This window comes from Ascaphus truei, chromosome 3, assembly GCF_040206685.1.
Source record: "Ascaphus truei isolate aAscTru1 chromosome 3, aAscTru1.hap1, whole genome shotgun sequence".
Classification (NCBI taxonomy): Eukaryota; Metazoa; Chordata; class Amphibia; order Anura; family Ascaphidae; genus Ascaphus; species Ascaphus truei.
The window spans coordinates 253340538-253361615 of NC_134485.1; the positions used below are offsets into that span (position 1 = coordinate 253340538).

Genomic DNA, 21078 nt, shown 5'->3' on the forward strand with positions numbered 1-21078 from the left:
AGGGGGGAGCAAAAACAAGAATAACAATTCTCCCCAATCTTGCTCTCTCCAGAGCCATCACTGCAAAAACAAATGACACTTTCCAGAAAATTTGAAGGATTTCAAAAAAAGAATCTATTTTTGTTGTTATGGTTTAACTTATTAAACACATCAATTCCCCTAGCTAACTCTGGTCCTAAATGGGACTGTACTTTAAATCAGAGCTTTCTCAAAAGCGGATACCATTTTTATTTAACCTCTCATAATGGCGTTTCTGTAACCTGTAACTTCTCCCAAACTCAGTTATTGTATTAGCCAGAAGGAAATGGAGAAAAAACAGTGCACGACTCTCCTAGTGGAGAAAAGTGTGTAATATATATGTTGGTCAATAAAGGGTAGGTAGTGTATGCACAATACTTACCCTTTATTCACCAACATATATATTACAAACTTTACTTCTCTATGAGAGTTGTGCGCTGTTTTTTCTCCATTTTCTTCTAGCACCTGAGAGATGATGAGCCATCTCTTGTGAACACCTGCAGACCTTCTGCATCGACACACTTAGGCTGCGTCCACGCTGCCGCTGAGCGCACTTGGCGCTCTCACTGCAATTAAAATCAATTGGTGCGGCCACGCTCACGCGGCATGAGCGTGCACGTACGCTCTCCCAAGCTTGGTGCTTGCTGTTAATAATAGGAGAGCGGTAGACCTTGCTATATTTTGCTTGGGGAGACAAACAAAATTGATTTTAAAGTGCGCTCAGCAGCAGTCAATGCACACAGAACGCAGCCACACACACACACAATCACACAAACACACAGAAATAGCCCCGATCCATGCCCCCCCCCCGCGCTTGTGCTTGCAATATTATGCAGGGCACCCTGCGCTCATGCTTGGAGACTTGGTGACGTCACCGCTGTCCAGCATGAGCGCTCCCAGCGGCAGCCGGGACGCAGCCTAAGGTCCTGTTAACTTTACAGTTCATCTATCACGTGATTGATCCACATCGAGTATTTCATCTGGGTGTTTGGTATCTCTATACTGAGTTTTTTACTGCACAAATTACCCTTCACCGACTTTTTTTTATACACCAATTGTGTTAGCCACCCTGAGAAGTAATTAGAATTTCCCGCTAAAGGATAATAAGAACATAGACAGTAGCCGATTTCACCTTTTTCCACCCACAGACTCACGCTGGCAGCGGGGGTAATCCTGCGCCTGCAGCATAGCGGCGTCATGATGTCACAGTGGCATGTGACACTGCCTTTTCATGGCAACGTGTCTAGTGACGTTGGGTCACCATGACAACACGATACTGGAGGAGGAGGGCCGCTCCGGAGAAGGTAAGAGACATCTCTCTCATCATACATACACAAATTGGCGCTCTATGCCAGGGGCGTGCAAACATTTTTTGCTGCACCCCCTCTGCCTGTGCTGGTCCGGCGGTGCCCCCCCCCCCCCCCTTACCTAGTGCGGCGTCAAATGACGCTGCAGGGTCGTGTCACGTGACCGTGGCAACCGTGACGTCACGTCTCTGCGGCGTCAAATGACGCTGCGTTGCCATGGTCACGCGTCCTGTGGCCGGCTGAACCTCGGTAAGTAGAGGTTTCAGAGGCCCCCGCATTTAATTTAGGGGAAGAGCGTGGGACCTCTGCAACCGCCCGCGCCCCCTCCCCCCCCAGACAAATCTCCCGCTCCCCAGTTTGCGCACCGCTGCTCTAGGCTACAGCCTAGTCAGCCTTGCAGGAAATCCACCTCTGTACATAGGCAATTACAGCATCGCATGTTGAAAATGAAAGCCCATCCATTGTCTTCACTACACATAAAACTATTTCAACTTTCATTTTGGGCAAAACTTTTTAAGGTTAGTTTAAAAAATGTTTGACCTTAACTTAAACTGCCTTTTAACTCCCCCCACCCTCCTCTTGGGCTGTATGGGGGGGGGTGGAACTAGGGGTGCGGGGGGCTGCAGCCCCCCCTGGATTATACATTTGTACCTGATGGTAATGCAGGCATGTTACTGATCTTGTATGTACAGCACCCTCATCCAAATATGTGTTTCCCGCAAGCCTGTTGGGCTGTGATGACAGATTGGAGTGACACCTGCATGTCAAAGCTGCAGCACAACGCAAAGCTCCCAGGCAGCTCTCAGCTGATCCCTGCACCCTCTCCCCGGCCACGCCCCTTTCCATCCCCGTCCTGAGCCAATGCAGGGGGGCGGGCCTAGGCCGCAGAGCTCCTCCCCCTCCCCGTGCTGGATGATGGACACCCCGCATGCACTGCGGCTAGTGCGAGAAGCTGGGAGAGCCGGACCAAAGTGCAGCGCGAGGAGAGCAGCGCGAGGGGAGCAGCGCGAGGGACGGGGAATGGGCAGCGAGGCGAAGCGTGCGGCTGGGTGTCCGTGAGCTGCGCCGCTCGTACAGCTCCAGGTAATAAGTGCTCTGTGTGTGCGCACAGGCGCTAAGTGTGCGGGACGTGCATGCAACAAAGTTGTGGTGTGTCAGTGTGTGGGAGACAGGTGCAGGGAGCAGCGCTGCTCACGCTGCCCGTGGCTAATCCCGGAGGCGCAGATCTGGGCGCAGCGGTTACTATTATTAAGGATAGTTGTATTTTTTGTTTGGTGTTATTATTTTGTTAGCTGCTGCTCATTCTTCAGAACTGGCACATGCAGGGGCCGGGGGTGCCGAAAAGTGTTCGTTTTGGCTCGTGTTTTCTGGATCACATCGTTTTTAACAATGGGACAGTTCTCAAGTTACCCTATTTTAGAATTGTGTGTTTATTTTTTTTTTACTGTTTGTATTTATTACAAGAGATCAAGGGGTGTGTGTGTGTGTGTGTGTGTGTGTGTGTGTGTGTGTGTATGTGTATATATATATATATATATATATATATATATATATATATATATATATATATATATATATATATATATATATATATATATATATTCCAAAAACTGAAATGGAAAGTTTAATTTTGTGAAATGAAAGCAGCGGTTCTTTATGCAGATTACCACTTGGTGCATCATATCTGAGTGGTTTTTGGGTGTAGGATGGCGATCTGATATCAGATTATAAGGGACAGAGTTAGTGAATCCTGTTTTTTTATGTCTGGTATCCTATAAAGACCTATGCACATCGCCACCAGGAAATAACTTGGTGTGGGAGCTGGGATATCAGGATTTGGATGGTTGGCTCTTAACTTTGACATCAGCTAATTGCTAAAACAGACAGAGGTGGCTTTAATTGGAGCTATATAAGAATTTTACATTGATACTGTTGATTTACATATATTAAGGACTAGATAAGTCCATGTAAACGTTTACAAGTAAATAACTTGATGCACAGTATCTGAGTAGACATGTCCCCTTTACAAATACATCTGGCATGTTATGATAGAATGTAATCTAAACATAACAATTACAGGGTTAAAATGTGTAATTCTCCCCAAAAGTATTAGAGCAACAAAAAGGAAAGTACCTTTTTGTGCATTTTAAAGATAATTAAAATAATAATAATAATAATAATAAAAGGATTGGCTACAACAAAAGGAAATGATTATTGTAGAAAGCATGAAACATTATATTATTTAATCTCTTGATTGCCAGAAGGGTGAGCAATGCATTGAAATGTATGGCTGTATCCTATGGCACCCTGTGGGTTAAAAAATACACTGTGTATTTAAACAAAGTAACAACTTTTTTTTTTTTTGTCTCCATCTTCTAGCAACGTGGCGATTTCCATCCTCCCCTGAATAATAGAGCCCCTGCAGCTCCCATGGACAACGAGAATGAGACAGGGAATGGGCCAGGGGTGAATGAGACCGCAAAGGACAGAATACCCAGGTAACATCACTGATCACACAGTACCACCATCCTGCTCATCCAGAACTTTCTGCACACAGATACAAAATGATCTAACTCAAGGGTCTGCAGTGCAATAATATGGAGACCGCTACATTTTTTCATTTACAAGTCTGAATCTTTCTATTTAAAGAAAAATAGACTTATTAAAAAAAAAAAAAGTTGCCTGTCTTTAAGAGCACAAAATATTGTATAACCTTTCTCAAATGAAAGCCACAGACACTTGCCCCACAGTCGAATAGGTTTTGAATTTGTTGACATCATGCATGATACTTTAACTTTTTAAAGGGGTTTCAACCAAATACAGCAAGGGATATAAAAAAAAACCCAGTGCTGGATTACCCACTAGCCACGTGCCCCCACGGTTAGCGGGCCCCTGTAGATTGCGGTGGGCTAGCGCTGCAGCTCCCCATGTAGCAGTTCGGCGGTCACTGTCTGCCATACTCTTTCCTCCAGTCGGTGCCAGGACTCGCCTTCCGCCCAACCGGAGTAGGGAACTCTGGAGTCACCGGACCTCACTGTAGATGTATGTGTATAGGAGAGAGGGGTGTCTCTTACCTTCGCCGGAGTGGTCCTCCTCCTGCAGCGTCAAGTTGTCATTGCGACCCGACATCACATGACTTCGCTGCTGGAGGAGGGCCACCACGAGGAAAGGCCCCCAAAGTCTTGGTGTGTAAGGGCCCCAGGGGTTTTTATCCACCACTGATAAAAAAAAAAAAAAAAGTGTTCATTGGGCAAATTACATTTGCAAAATCAATTGCACAATGTTTCAGTGTAATAAAGGAGAATCCTTTAAAACATAAGGTCAACTTTCTGTATATTTAATTATTGCAATGCTTATTGCATAAAAATGCAGGAGTATGGATTTTAGAAGATCATTTTGTACAAAAGTGAAAATACTAGTTTATTTGTAATGATAAAAAACGCAATGAAAAATACGACGTTTAATCGGAATACTGAAAACGTAGTCCTATTGATAATGGTTCCACTGCATTTCAAACCAGATGGCAATGGGAAACGTTTGATATCAGTGACAGAAATGAGGGTCACAACCTCAAAGCTAGTTGGAGTTGAGATCACAGTGAGCAAAATGATGTCTCTCTTCTCCGTGAAAGGTATGTCAAGTTGGAGACAGGTTCATTGTATAATGCTGTTTCCTGGTTGTCTCAGCTGTTTGAGGGGCCGGGCCGCCCAACCCCTGCCTGTCCTCGTCAGAGCAGCACCTATCTTGTGCTAGCATTGCGTCTAGGGAAGGGCTGTAACATCACACTGTGACTCTGCTTCCCCAGGGACATACCTGTCTTACTCAGCCCAAGTCATTACCTCACACGTCACTGACTAACCCATTCACTGCCAGACAGCCCTGCTTATCCCATTCACCCCCAGACAAATCTGAAAACCATTGCTAAACCTCCCCATCTCAGACTGCTTAACCCCGTCACTGCCGCACAGATCTGCCGGGCTCTGCTTAACCCTTTTACTGACAGACCTGCATCTACATCTTTTTTTTTTTTTTGTAACTTTCCACTCAACGTGGTGTGAAGCCGCATGGAGAAGATTTTAATCCCGATTAGACTGTTTCACGGCACATTGAATAAGAGTCTTCTGAATGAGAAATCGCTACTTCACAATCTGTCTGAGGGTGTGGAGAGTTTTGCTGACCCCTTTTCTGCCTGAGGGAAGAAAGATAATTTGCCTAACTCTTTTTTTCTTGCAGCAATGTGTTGATATTGTCAATGACTCATTTAGTTATTAGAATTGGCGACCAGCAAAACTTTTGCCCAATGTTGCAAACAAAACAAAACATGCCCTTGTATAAATATGCCATGAAACGTTTTGCAAACTTCCCAGTTAGCCAAGCATTAAGTCAGGTGCATTGCAGTTTCCCTTTATATACTACTTTTGAAGAATTTGACAATTGCGAGATTCATTAAATGCTGAGACTATAAATAGGGCACACACACACACACGCCATGTTTCTGTTACTGGAAGTATTTAGCTGAAAACTTACTAATTCTGCAACATTATTAGCCTTTTGAGGTTGGCGAAATGTTTTGCGAGGAATCAAATTTAGGAAAGAAAACGCTGAAAGTTTTCTGCCTGCATTTCAGACAGTTTCATACCTAGTTAGAATGCGTTATTCTTGCTTTTTATTCCGGAGCTGGTTACATATTCTGAGGTTTGTGCTGACATGAGCATTGCATTATTTTTCCACTGGCGCATGATCACCTTCTGCAGGTGCTTTGTCCTCATCTTTGGAGCGTCTTATGCTGTTGATGTGTAACGAAATCAATCAGCAGGAAAACTTTCAGTCTGTGACGTTGGTGTTACAGTTCAGCAATAAAGTATTGACGTGTGGGTCTTACTTTGAAATAAGATTGTATTAAAACTGGGGAATGCTTCAGCAACCGAGCAAATCATTTTGTTGTGGTTGGGTGGTCTTTGGAACTATTTGCTTTATCAACCATCTTCTTGTAACTGGTTCACCACTTTGCAATGCACAATTGGGCAAAAACTGTGTTAAAAAAACAAACAAACATACAAAAAAAAAATTGTCCCTAAATGGGTTGCTGGTTCTACTCTCCCAGTCTCAGATTTACAATCTGGGTAATGCATCAAGACCACCCCTGTAATGAAAAGTGAATGTATGCACATTTTTTAACAGTATTGATCGACTTAACCAGTGGTGGAAATGTGATGGCAACTTTCCTTTATTTAAAAGTGTAGATTTTACTTGGCTATATTTATTACACACCTCCGCAATCGCAGATTAAGACAAATGTTGCTCATTGGTTAATGTGTTTTTCATTTGTGTTGTTTTTGTAGAATTGATACCTATGGATTTGAAAGGCCTGAAGGATTTGATTATGTGTTTTATGAAGAGTTCCTTTCTAGATACCTCGTGGTTCTTACCAGGAGAGCAATTAAATGGTCCAAGCTCTTGCAGGAGACCACATATGTGGAGAAAAGTATAAAAGGTACATTGTACTAAAAGAAAATATTTTGTCTGAAAGTTCAATAAATCTGTGTGTTTAAAAATACAGGAAAAAAACCCATATACAAATGTATGTATTTATATAAGAGCTGGTATTAAGCTTGTGCAGTTATGAAAAGAAAAAAAAAAAACAATTAACACAAGATTTACATCTCACTTTATAAATTCAGTTAGGACTCTTGACCTCATGAAACACATCCGTGATAGTTTATGCTGACCTCCCAGCCCTTACACATTAATAATAGCAAACCAAACGTGCTTTGTTAGCAGTAACAGAAACACTTAAAACTTTGTGTGAATTCTCCTTTTTTTTAATGGAGGCATTCCATTTTGTAAAAAAAATAATGTTAAATAGTTGTGGCTTATTATATAGCACCAACACATTCCATAATCTGCTCTGTGTGTGAAGGCCAGAATTAGCTCATGTGAAATTGGGGATGTCTGCATGCCCCTTGTATGTTAGAAGATGCAGGATTTATATTGGGGGAGATTTCATGTGGATTGCGAGTGACGAAACAACGACAACAGTAGTGAATTCTCATGAGGCACGGTTACAAAACAAATAAAATGCATACATCATTGGATAAGTTACTTCAAAGAAGCCATTTTTGTAAAAAAAGATGCACATACTTTGTTATTGACATTTTAGATGGCTGCTTTTTGTGATGTTTAACACGCACATGTCAGCATCGCTATTGCCAGTTGTTGTGTGTTTGTGTAAATGCTAGTGATCAGGAGGCACGAACGGAAATCTAAATGTCACGACAGCTTGGAAAATGCTTTAACCATTTGGCCCCCACCCGGGCTGGCAACCCATTGCTATACAATGTGCTGCAGGCCGCTCTAGGAGCAGAAGAGTTAATTAGTGCTGTTTTTACCATGTGAAATAATGTCAATTACAGACACATGAAAATAGGAACATTACGTGATTAGTATGAAAAATGCTTACGTGATACTGAGCGGGCAGACATGCACATTTTTAAAGCATCTATTTTTTTTAATGCCGTTCTGCTTCTAACATTTTAAATTCTGGTTATCATAGAAAATGAGTGTTTAGTACCCACACAATGCGTATATGTAGAGGGAGGTGGCAGAAATGTAACTGTTAACACAATGACACTGGATTACTTTATCACTTGTGCCCCTGATTTGGACTTCAATAGGCAGAGTCCTAATGTCTCTGCTTTGTTGTTTCAGTAAAGAGGTACATTAGGAAAGGCATTCCCAATGAACACCGTTCTCTTGTATGGATGATAATGAGTGGAGCGCAGGCCCAAATGGAGCTGAATCCAGGATATTATCGCAGCATCTTGGCAGAGGGAGAAAAGAATGAGAAGCTGGTGGAGACCATTGTGACAGGTAAGGTCCCATGAGTGTGTCCTCTGATACACGATCATGTCATGTAAATGGGAAGGTCACAGAAAAGGCCCCTTTGTAAATGGTGGTCGAGGACAACTGGATCTCTATGTACTCCATGTCGTTGTCATTTTAACATATTTAATTGACTGAGCTAAACCAGATAGAACACAAACATTGTGATGTCTGACAATTGTCTTTATTAATAATAACTTTATTTCATATAGTGCTTTTCTCCTAATGGGACTCAAAGCGCTTCAAAATTACAGTATAGTGTGCGGTACGCAGCATTGTACATAGGGTTTTTATAAGTCCAGCCCCTGCCCAGATGATCTTACAATCTGTTTTTAGGCACAGGGAGATAACGTGAATCGCCCAAGGTCACAAGGAGCTGACACCGGGATTTGAGTCAGGTTCACAAGGGAGGGGGTCCCTGCTCGGCTGATTGAACGTTACGTACTGGAGGGGTGCAATCAGGGAATGGAATTGACTGTAAGCACGAGAGGGAAAGAATTCCCCATAGGATGCACTCGGCCCCCACTGAAGTAATTCAAACATATCTTTATTGAACCATGTATAGAGAGAAATCAAAAAAAGTTTAAAACCAGCCAACTTTGGTAACGAGCGTGGGGATAAATAAGCAGATACGTAAGTAAAATGCTGCTATACTCATGTGAGCACTATGCGCTAAGCTATAATTGATAAGCGTTGAGTGAAACACACTAAACTCCAGTAAGTATTACTAAATACAAGTGCTGTGGTGAACCACTAATGCAGTGGAATAAAAGTTTGACTCTGGTATGATGCGGCGTTGTTGGTGTTGATCATATTAAGTGCAGTGAAGATAAAGTCATTATATTGTAGTGGAGCATTGTTCAGAAGTATAGCCACCTGTACTGTCTGCGTCTAGTGGCTACCTCCTGCGGTCCACATCATAGTTCTCTATCTCAAGGCTAAAGTTCCCCGTTAGTAAGTTTCCCCACGTTGTTACAGCTGATCACAGTACTAAGACCTGCGTCTCAGTCGCGCTCATGACGTTTCGACTATGATGTCATCATTACCATTAGGGTAGTGACTGGGACGCAGGTGATAGGAGATGAGCAATAAATGAAGATAAATAATAAAAAAATAAAATGTTTAAAGTTACATTAAAATGCAGGAAAGTGGAACATAAGTACAACCATGGATCCCTATGTTTATTCCTGATATCTGCTCTGGGCTCAGTTATGACAAATATCCATCATTCTTGTTTGACCTGCAGGTTTGTAATTCATGACCATTTCACAAAATCCATTAAGTTGTTGGTTTCCCTTCAGTAGGAACATGTTAAAACCCTCCTGAGCTGCAGAGATTGATCTAGATGCCTTCGATAAGTGTTGCTGCTTTCTCAATAACGACTCAAGTGTATACTTTTTATATTATAGATTTACTCTACTTTAAACTTGCTTTTTTTCTATATAATATGGGAAGAGATTCCTCCTTGTTTTTCCAGAATCACTCCAAAGATATATTTTAGAGATGTATTTGAAAGTCTTCTGAAACATTAGTTGCTGTCCTCACCTGCTGGTCAGATTTAGGACTAGATTACTAAGCCATGATACTCCATAAGATGCCCTACATTGCAGCTTTATAGACCTTTACATCAGTCCAAGGTATCTTCTGGAATAAAATTGCACACCATATTCCTCATACACTTGAATGGGCCTTAAGGTTTCTTGCAGTCTGAAAGGCTTCTTATAAAGTAGCACTTCTGGCTAAATATGGGCCATAATGTCTGCACAAGTAGTTACTCCACTTAAAGGATTAAAGGAAAAGTATATTTATTTGTGAATGCAACATTAATGTGAATTGTGCCCACCAGAAACCTCTTCTTTATGTGGTCCATTGTATTATTTATCCAAAGGCCAAATACTTCCAATTGAACATTTTACAAGTAGATAATGGTTAGGGAAACAGAAGGGGTACAAAAATGTTTGTACTCCAAAAGAAAATTCACTTGTGTGCACAGAAAATGTAACTTTTAATACAAGATCCTTAAAACATATATTACCGTAACAATTAATGTAATTAACCATAAAAATAGATTAAATAATATGCACATATGCAACAGAGTTAGCCCCACATATAGATAGATTCCAGTATAAAAATACAACTGGAACCTGGGAGGCTAAACAAAGTGCAACCAGACAAGGTGAGTCAAAATGCCCAACACTTGCAATCACTAGCACAGTAAATAGTTGGCCAGATACAGCAGCAGGGATACGGCTACAATGTGTCCATAGATTGTTGCAATAGTATCAGTAGAACCATCCCTGCCAGCTACACTATTTTTAGATATATGGCTATGCTAGTGAGAGTACTGGTATTAGCACACTGTGTTAAAACAACCCCATAACAGGGGCTGATGACATGATGACGCGTCCAACGCGCGTTTCCCTCCTACTATGGAGCTTCGTCAGGGACAATTTTTAGGTAATGGTTACATGGAACTTTTATCGATAACACGAGTGCAGGGCTGTTAGAAACAGTTTGAGGTACAGTAACTGTCATAATAATGGGAGGAATGGAAGTGTTGAGTCCTAATGATTAAAACCCATGGCCTGTTTGTTGCTGGTCACTGTCGTGTAAATGGTGTCACAAAATGTACTATAATCAATGGAGAAATTAGTTAGAGCTAGACATTGAGTATTGTAACATTTTAGCGGACTTACTGTATTTGGCCAACTAAATAGGAAATATATATATATACTGTATATATTGTTTCTAATGTTTGTTTCATATACTGCTTCCTTTTTTGTGTGCAACAAAAACTAGGAATGCCCAGAAACTGAGGCGGCTGCCAACATTAAAATAAATTGTTAGAAGAATTAAGAACCAACTTTTTATTTATTTTTTACAAAATGGGAAAGTTTATTGATACTATGTCGCAACAAGATAGGGATTCAATCGAACAGACGTGAGCATACCTCTTGGGGTCTCAGACTGATTGATTGCGATGGGTCACAGATAATTTCGCCCCTGAGGAAATATGATGGTACAGTATATTGTTGATGGGGGAGATAGAATCTGGCATACAATTCCCCATTTATTGTTAGGAGGCTGTGTGGTGATAGCTTTGTTGTTAATCTTTGAAAATGCTATTTTTTTAGTATTTGTGTTAATTTGTTGAATTTTGAAATTATAAGTATGATTGGCAAAACTAAACAATTTTGTGTAAAAATAAAAAAATGTTAGAAAATCCAACCAAATGACATGTAATGAACCCAAATATATATCTGTGTTGTAGAGCATGTGGTCTGAGAGGTTCTTTGTCTCATATCTGGCTAGTTTTCCCCAAAATTCAACCCATGTGGTACAGTCCATGACTTTTTGTTCTTGACAGAATTGTCATTATTGTTCCAAGAGACCCGTGGTCCTTACTTTTGAACACACCAATTGAGGGCATAGTTAAAAATTAAGCAAGGCTGGCCACGCACATTGCATTAACAATCAGATGCCTAGTGGCTACCTTCTGGAGACCGACCAACCCTCCTCCCTTTAAGAAAGTCAGAGAACAAATATATCACGTAATGCTTATGGAAAGTTTAACAAGTTACCTAGAGGACACTTTGAAGAGGTTTCCAAGTGTTTCGGAATGTCATGAATAATGGCAATACTATTTCTGGAGGTGATCGGCTATAAGATTAATACCTGGAGGCACTTGCCTGATCGACCACAAGCCTGATAAAACACTGAGAGATTATAAATATACGGTTGGAATACGGAAATAAATACTTGTGTTGAACCTCTCCATTCGCCCTTCCCTCTTGTATCACCCACCTTACCTTGTTTTTTCTTCATCTGCACGGTGTTCTTTTTTTTTTTTGTCAGTTTTTTCTTCTTGTACCTGTATAAAACAGAAGATGTAAAAGTACTAAATAGAGATATTTCCAAAAAAATTAAACAAAATTGTTAGCAATAAAATAGTGTAAAAAAATAGCCTGTATTACAAATGCAATACATTATTACCGCAAATAATTTCATGGGCAATGCCCTGACCCAAGCCTTCCCTCATCCAGAGTAGAAGGCTGTTACCAATGAAAATTGGAACATACAGTATATGGCTAGAAAATTATTATTACCTAACTTAAGTTTAACCAGTTCCCTTGCGTCTCTGATTTGGTAGACTTGGTTACTATGATTCATGTAGAAAATGAGTATCCTATTGTGCAAAAAACAGAACCTGGTGAGTTGACCTTTAACCCATAGTGCTGTCTGGTTCCCTTCTGTTCACACAGTGCAACAGCAATCACTGCTGGACTTCATTAGGTTTTCTTTCCACAGATCTAAATAGAACTTTTCCTGACAACGTGAAGTTTCGGAAAAGCGCTAACCCGTGTTTACAACAAGCCTTGTACAACATCTTGGTGGCTTATGGACACCATAATAGGAATGTGGGCTATTGCCAGGTAAGTCAAACACATTTTCTTCAAATTCAGAATCCTTCTATTGCAGCCTATGTCATTAATAATACAGTGTAAAGGGGACCATTTTTTGGCAATTGTGATTTCTCCTCGTTCTACTTGTAATATAATATAATCTAATTTTTTCACTACAACCAGAGGTCCTAGGTCTGTAAGAATTTTTAAAACCTGCTCATGAATGGAGAGTCTGGGACACAACAAAGAGGGGCCCTGGATAAAGGACTTCAAGTAAATGGAGAAAGACCCCTGAAGTTGATTAAAAGTATCAAAGGAGTGACTGGACTCACAACAGAATGAGGCAGGCTGGGTCTCTAGATGAAAACTATCTCTGACCTTGGAGAAAGGGAGAGTAGTCACATAGTAGAGAGATTTAAGGAGGAATTGGTTAAATGTGCTCTGCCAATGCTTCTCCTGTGATTCAATATGGTGTCTTAGAACAATTATCCAATCTTATTACAAGGTTATGCCATGAAAAGTGTGTGTGTGTGTGTGTGTGTGTGTGTGTGTGTGCGCGTGTGCGTGCGTGCGCCTTGGCCCTGCATGAGGGACAGGAAGGTGTCTGAGGTTGGACTGGAAGAGTTTCCAATTCCTGGAAGATAGGAGAACAGTTAAGTTGCTGAGTGTGTCCTGTCTATAAATAAAGTGTTATCTTCATTGTGGGGCCTCATTTTCCTTTTGTGATGTTTTTCCAGTAGCATAAACAGTACATTTGCGCGTGTAGTATTTACAGTAATGTTGGATTAACCCTTGATCATTATCATATATACTGTTTGCTCATGATGTAAATAGGAGCATCTTAACAACTTGTGTATAAGACGTGACAATCCATAAATGTAATATTAGTCTTAATTAAAAGGGGCGGGGCGGGGGGTGAAAGAACAGGCAACATACTTTTGGGAACCACACTGCTTTTCTGTCTAAAGTCGGCTTTACGCAGTGGTCTCTGTCCTTCTCTCTCTGTCCTTCTCTCTCTGTCCTTCCCTCTCTGTCCTTCCCTCTCTGTCCTTCCCTCTCTGTCCTTCCCTCTCTGTCCGTCTCTCTCTGTCCGTCTCTCTCTGTCCGTCTCTCTCTGTCCGTCTCTCTCTGTCCGTCTCTCTCTGTCCGTCTCTCTCTGTCCGTCTCTCTCTGTCCGTCTCTCTCTGTCCGTCTCTCTCTGTCTCTCTCTGTGTAATATAATAATAATTTTTTTTTATATCACATGTTCACACCTCACAGGAATTCACACATATGTGGGAACTATGCTGAGGATATTTTACATACAGTAGTGTATTCTGCCCCTGTCTCCCTTTAGATATATCTGTACAGCCACTGGTATATTGTTCTTAAAATATCTTATTTACTTTCCTGACTGCAGATGACAGTCCTGTGTTATTTTTTTGGCTAGGTAGATTGATCAGCCTTCCAGATGTGATGATGCGTTATTAGATCCAGTCCGGTATGAGCATTGTGATGTGCTGACCTGGTGATAGAATGATGCTGAATGGCAAACTTCATGAATATTCTACTTTGTGGAGCTTCTTTTGTGCCCAGTGTTCCAATCGTTCAGTAACATTCTGTCGCTATGACTGCAGTTGTAAAGCTGGCAGGCAGAGTGAGGACTATAACAGAAACCAGGCCAGGCAAAGAGTGTGAATGAACGCTCATGGATAAAGCAGAATGTAGCATTGACATTTGAGAACTATTGTAAATCTGATTTCCATTTCCATCCACATACCGCCAGTACTCCAGCAGCAGCTTATAATTATGAAAACTCCAATTGTGATGTACTGTATTGTATCAGCTTACCATGTATTGAGTTTACATTTTGGAGTGGTAATTATACGGATATTTTGGACTGTATTTGTTTAGTATTGCAATATAGTCAGTAATTACCAAAATGATACAGAGCCGTTGCAAACCAACCATCTTGCAAGTCTATGCCCCACCCATCAGCCCTCCTTCCTATATGTGTTTTATGGTCATGCTTCTCAACACTCATACACCTTAGCTAGGCCATCATTTATGGAAAGCCAACCATAGGTTACCTGCAAGTGTGTGCTTGGTAATTCATTAAATATTCCTTAAGATCAGGTGTGGTTGGAGTTCCTGTAGGAGAGCGGGTTGAGGAACACTGGTTTATGGGAACCTTGGTACTGTATTAGCAGTTGTTCAGTTGCATGCTCTCATTACTTAATCCAAACAGCTCAGACAATGTTTCAAAGAATCAGGTACTCTACTTGACCAAGATTAAATCTGAAATGATTAATTATACTGAAATATCAACTCTCAGAGAACAGAAAGAAGTTACGTTTCATGCCTCCTGTTCTCAACGGTGGTCATCCCCGTTCCTTTAATTGTTGGCAACATATAAATGATTAATAGTTATAGTTTACTTTCCCTATCTACTCTTCTTTCATAGTTTAACATGTGCTTGTTGATGGCTTAGTGCGTAACGAAACGGACTCTGGAACAGAGGAGCATGATTCAAATTCCAGTGTTTGCTTGGACCAAGTTACTTTAGCTCCCTATGCCTCGGGCGCCAAGATTAGATGGAAATCTCTACGGGCCAGGGACTCCTTGTACCTGCAAAATTCCAGGTATCGCGTACATGCGTCGGTGATTAAATAAGAAAAAAAATCTGATTATTAGTTTATTAAGGCCTGAAGTTTAGGCTTGCAAAACACAATAAATGATCACAATATACAATACAAAGTGGCATAGTTACAAAGCAACGCTAAGCAGTAAGTCCCTTTCTAACCCGCTCACATGAATGGGCTATAAAGATGCCTTATGGCATTGCACTGCTCCGTAAATATGGTCTCTACTGCTTTCATTAATGACTGGTTAGGCTATTGCCTAACTGAGGAATGAAGACTGTCGTGATTGTAACATTGCAGTGACCATAACTGAGACAAACCAGTTATTTTGACATTTACAGTAGCATTCTATTGAAATTAAATAACCTTTTTTAAATTAAATATCCATATTTGTCAAATAGAAACCAATTGGATGGTTTCCAAATAAAATATGGGTGAGACTAGAAAAGTAAAAAAACAAAAAAAAAGTGTATATTGTTGTGCTCTGATTGGGAGAGAGGGAGAAATGTAGGGGTTAAAAGTGAAGGTATATCCCTCCCCTACAAATTATGTAACGGAACACTACTGGAAGATTTATCAAGAACATGTAAGGCAATGAAGGTGAATTATAGGCAATTTGTACCGAAAAAAAATAATTTGGACCAAGTGTAACTGCACCTTTAAATATATGTAGAACTCTACTTGCTATAGGTCAGTGGTGTGCAAACGGGTTGCGTGCCTCCCCCCCCCCCCCCCCCCCGTACATGGGATTTTGTAAGGGGGGCATACGGTTGCCGAGCCCCTGTGCTTTTCCCCAGGCATGTAAATGAAATGCCGGGGGAGGCGCGAGGCCTCTGCAACTTCACTTACCTGCTCTCTCGACATGACAACGCGGTGTCAAATAGCAACGCGTCACATGATGTTGTGACGTCATATGACGCATAGGTAAGGAGGAGCGGAGACGGGGGGGGGCGCAAACTTAAAAGTTAGCGCACCCCTGCTTTAGGTGATCTAGCTCAACCAACTCTGTACAGTACTAATTACATAAATGGGGAGTGCAACAGGGGAGTATATATATTAATTGACACAACAAAGACAAAGTCCCTCTTTATGCACTCAATAGACAACCTCCTTAAACTGTAACCTTTAATGAAATTAAAATAGTCAGTATATAGAAAACAGAATTTAAAAAAAAATGTCTTTGAGGACAAAACATAAGCTAGATCTCTAGGGAGTACCCAAAATTGTATGATTATTATACCTCTTCTAAATATGACGAATGAACAAAAGCCCAACCTAATTAAAACCTAATGCGTGTGTTTCTCGAACTGAGCTTCTTTCTGCTGGGGCACCCCAGAGTGAAACGCACATCGGGTTTTAGAGACGTCACGAGCGGGATCTTTAGGCCACATCACAGAGCCGCTGGCGTATGCTTGTTCCGACATTGCTGCAGCAACATGAATGATTACTGACATTTAGCAGTGAACCTTTCATATTTCCCACTGGCACAATTGGATGTTTATTTAGTACTCTGTCTTCAAGGACTCTTTTATTTTAGGTCCCTTAATGGTACAATAGCAGGCAATCCTTTTCAGGTATAGTCCCTTTTACCAACTAACTTAGTTTTGGGCTGTAGTTTGTTGAGGTAATATTTTAGTTTTCACTTTTCTTTCATTTATAGGTATGGCTTCTGTTTTCCCCCTCAATATTAGTCATTTTATTTTGATTATTAAAGGTTATATTTTAGGAGGTTGTATGAGTGCATAAAGAGGGATACGTTGTGTTTGTGTCAGTCTTTAAAACACACCACGCACTGCAATGATTGGCCAAACTAGTGTTTAGTGAATGGGCCATAAGCTCTCTTCTAGCACTGGAAAGGGTGTTGTGGAAAACCACTGCATCATGCATACGCTCCTATAGCCTGCACAATTTAGTGTGTATATGAGAACAGAAAGTTTTAGGCTGTAAACGGACTTTAGTTTGGCACTGTCTTGACAGAGAGGAGCCCACCAATAGGGGATGGGTTAGTATTATTCTCCGATTACCACAGTTACGTGAGGAACATCATTATCCCTCATCATTGAGATGTGAGGTGCCCTGTACAAATAGCTGCCCTAATACAGACCTAACTAGGGGCATAGATGGAGATAAAGGTATATATGCATATCATTTATTTGTATAGCGCTATCCATGTACGTAACGTTGCACAGCACTAATAGACCAACGGAATAATTTGAGAAATAATGGAAATAAGCGCTTCTAAGATGAAATCGACACTTTTCAAACAGCGACTTTTTTGTTCAGAAGTTCTAGTCCAACTATTGAATTAATTTTCAAATCCAAGTGAAAATGGTCAAAACACAACAAAAATCACGCTGATTAACTTTTTTCATTTTTTTTATAAACGCTTACATTTTTTTTTTGGCACACTTTTGCTGAAACGTAGATGTCTGGCCAAATTTCGTAAAAGAAAACTTCTTTTTATTTTAAGCTTTTTTTTTTTTTACAAATTTTTTTTTTTTACAAAGGTAAGAAGTGCACAATCTAAAAAAAACAAAATCCCAGTGAAAGTGACCATTTATTTTCTAGTTTGATTCCAAGTTCTTGGGACCTATTCTATAAGCCTTCATAAAAAATATCGCTGGGCCGGTTGCGCCGCCAGTTTTGGCAGTGTTGCTATCACGGTATTCAGAAAGCGCTGAATGCCTGAGATAGCATAATGACTAAATCTGATGAGTAGCCGGCGATGTGATGTTAAACTCTCTCAAAAGGGCTCACCCAGCGACCATCAGCGATCTGGCCGGCGCATATCTCGCCAGCGATCGCAAGATTTTAATAAAATGTTTAATACTAGTGTACGTGAGCAAGGGGTGTCCGGAGCAGAACCTTGTTGATTTCAGATCCGGGGACCCCCTGCTTCCCGAGATACAGGCACCGTAACGGGGGGTGGGCGGTATCTCCTATGCATTTAAATGTCTCGCGTCACATGACCGTGGGATTTAAATGCATAGGAGATACCGGCATCCCATAATGGGGCCTGTATCTTGGGAAGCAGGGGGTCCTCGGACCTCAAATCAACATGGTTCTGCTCCAGAGACCCCCTGCTCACGTACACTTGTATTACAATTGCTATTAAAACCGCTTCATTACCTGAGCAGCTAGCTAATAAGACAATGAAGGCGTTAACTGCAATAGCCTGTTCATTGGGGGCAGAGGGGGTGGATTAAGGGGGTAATAGCCTCAGGCTGGGTGGTTAGACCTGCCTGAAAGGTTGCAGGAGGAGTTAACCCCCTTCACTACCATAGCGGTGGAAATTGCTATGTTAATGAAGGGGTTAACTCCTCCCGCAACCTTCCAGGCAGGTCTAAACACCCACCCTTGGGGCAACTACCCCTTTCACCCAATCCCTCTACCCCAATAAACAAAAATAAACACAACAACCCTACTACCCACCTCCTCTACCAACAACAACCCCCCCCCACCCCAACACACACAATACAGTAATGGAAAAAATAACTATCTACATATGGATAATAGCTCATTTGCCCATTCTAAAATCAAACATTAACCAGCCAGCATAAATAAAGTAAATCATCCTCTTACTCCTGCCATGATGAAGGGCATCCTCATCACCATACTCCAGGTGCATGTCCTCTGTTTGCAGCAAGAGTACAAGAAAAAATACAATCTAGTGGCTCCTAACCCCTTAACCACCTTAGCGGTTAATAACTGCTATAGTAATTAAGGGGTTAACCCACAATCCTCCGCTACCCACCCGGGAGGCCTAACCACCCACCCCGGACCCAATACCCTCTACCCAAAAAAATAATTAAAAACCAGCATTGGCCAAAAAATGCATTGCCTGTCACTGTATTTATCTGCAGGGCACAGATTAATACATTGGCAGGCAATGGGCAATCAAAAACATAAAAATAAATACAATAAAAAAAACCTGAATAAAGACCATTACATACATTCAATATTTCTTACCTTTAGAAGTCTTCACCCTCTGAATCCCGGTGTATTAGGAAGCTCTCGACACGCAACGTCATCACCTGCAATCCGTCTCCATCCACCTTGAAGATCAGCATCCGGTATCAAAATCTTTCTTTAATCTTCTTTCACCGTCTTTTATCTTCTTCTGTAATTATTTTCTTATCTTGTATCTTCTTTATTTCAATTCAAAAGCCCATGTTAAATCCAAAACGGATGTTGCCACATCGAGTTATTCCGCTAAAATGAGACATACAGGTCTTATATACTGTATGGCCTGTGACGTCACATTTTAGGGTCAGGTGGTACAGCTCCAATCCGATTGGATGCTGTATCATGTGACAGGATTTTTTCTTTAAGGATGTGACATCTCCAAGTGAGGTACGTCACATCCTTAAAACCACATGGCTATATCACATGGTATCACAGCCAAAGGGATTGTCTTCAATCCCATTGGTTCCTGTACCATGTGATATGTTCCATTAGTTCAAAAGGATGTGACATCACTTTAAGGGATGATGTCACATCATTTTTTTTTTTTTATTATTATTTTTAGAATGTAACATATCACATGGTACAGGAACCAATGTGATAGAAGACAATCCCATTGGCTGTAATATCATGATATAGCCATGTGGTTTTCAGGATGTGACGTACCTCCCTTGAAGATGACATCACATCTTTAAAAAAAAAAATTTCAATCCTGTCAAATCAGATTGGAGCTGTAATATCTGACCCTAAAATGTGTCACAGGCCCTATATAAGGCCTGTATGTCTCATTTTTGCGGAAGATCTCGACGTGGCAACATCAGTTTTGGATTTAACATGGGGTTTTGGATTGAAAGATAGAAGATGAAAGAAGATTTTGGTACCTGATGCTGATCTTCAGCTGACGGATTGCGGGTGATAATGTCGCGGGTCGATAGCTTCCTGATACGCCGGGATTCGGAGGGTGAAGACCTCTAAAGGTAAGTAATATTGAATGTATGTAATTGTCTTTTTTCAGGTTTTTATTTATTGTATTTTTATGTTTTTGATTGACCATTGACTGCAAATGTAATCTGTGATGGTACGGATAAATACAGTGACAGGCAATGCATTTTTTGGCAAATACTTGATTTGAATTGATTGTTTTATTGTTTCTGCTTATTGATTTGATTTAAATTGTTTGTGATTTGGGGGGGAGGTGTTGGGGTAGAGGAGCTGGGTATTAGTGTTTGTGTATTTGAATGTTTATTGTGGGTAGCGGGTGGGTAGCGGGAGGGGTTAACCCCTACATTACCTTGGCTGTTTTAACCACAAAGGTTATGAAGGGGTTAATTCCACCCGCAACCCCCCCTGCAAGGCTTAAACACCCATCAAGGGCCAAATACCACCTTCACCCACCCCCGCTACCCACAATAAACATGGCACTGGTAGTTAACCCCTTCATTGCCTTCGCAGTTAGCCGCTTACGTAATGAAGTTGCCTGTAAATGCATTTTTATTGCATGGGATTCATGCCGGGGGTCTCCGGTGCTGGTATTAATGTGTATCAGCTCCAGATGCTCCCAGCATCACTCAGAAGAAAAAAAAATGCATTTTTCCTGCCTCGAAGTATCTCTTGCCGCTTCCCCCCAGCCTCAAGCCAACTTTTCCTGGCGTGAGGATTTTGGGAAAAACTCGCCATTCTAGAGTCGCGATTAGCCTCGATAAGATAATCGAGGCTACTAGAATTGCACGAGCTTCAGAACCTGCCGATAAATGGCTTATCGATGCTCACCCGGCGATGCGTTTTGGACGGCACCAAAAAATGGCAATTCATGCCTTTATCGCCCACTTATGGAGGCGTTTATGAATAGCAGCAGGCATTTTGGCCGAAAAGGCCTTGATAAGC

General features: G+C 41.2%; 1 protein-coding gene across 2 annotated transcripts in view; it reads left to right on the forward strand.

Moving 5' to 3' along the window:
• The first annotated feature begins 2237 nt into the window (after positions 1–2237).
• The window catches only part of GRTP1 (growth hormone regulated TBC protein 1), a 39664-nt gene continuing 20823 nt past the window's right edge, over positions 2238–21078 (forward strand). Inside the window, exons 1-5 of one of the 2 annotated variants that reach the window (XM_075590636.1) lie at positions 2239–2408; positions 3705–3823; positions 6668–6819; positions 8034–8195; positions 12516–12640. In XM_075590636.1, the coding sequence (XP_075446751.1) occupies positions 3756–3823; positions 6668–6819; positions 8034–8195; positions 12516–12640 (507 nt within the window). In that variant the 5' untranslated portion in view covers positions 2239–2408; positions 3705–3755. Of the gene's footprint in view, positions 2409–3704; positions 3824–6667; positions 6820–8033; positions 8196–12515; positions 12641–21078 lie in introns of both variants that reach the window. The other variant, XM_075590637.1, reaches the window with a different exon arrangement.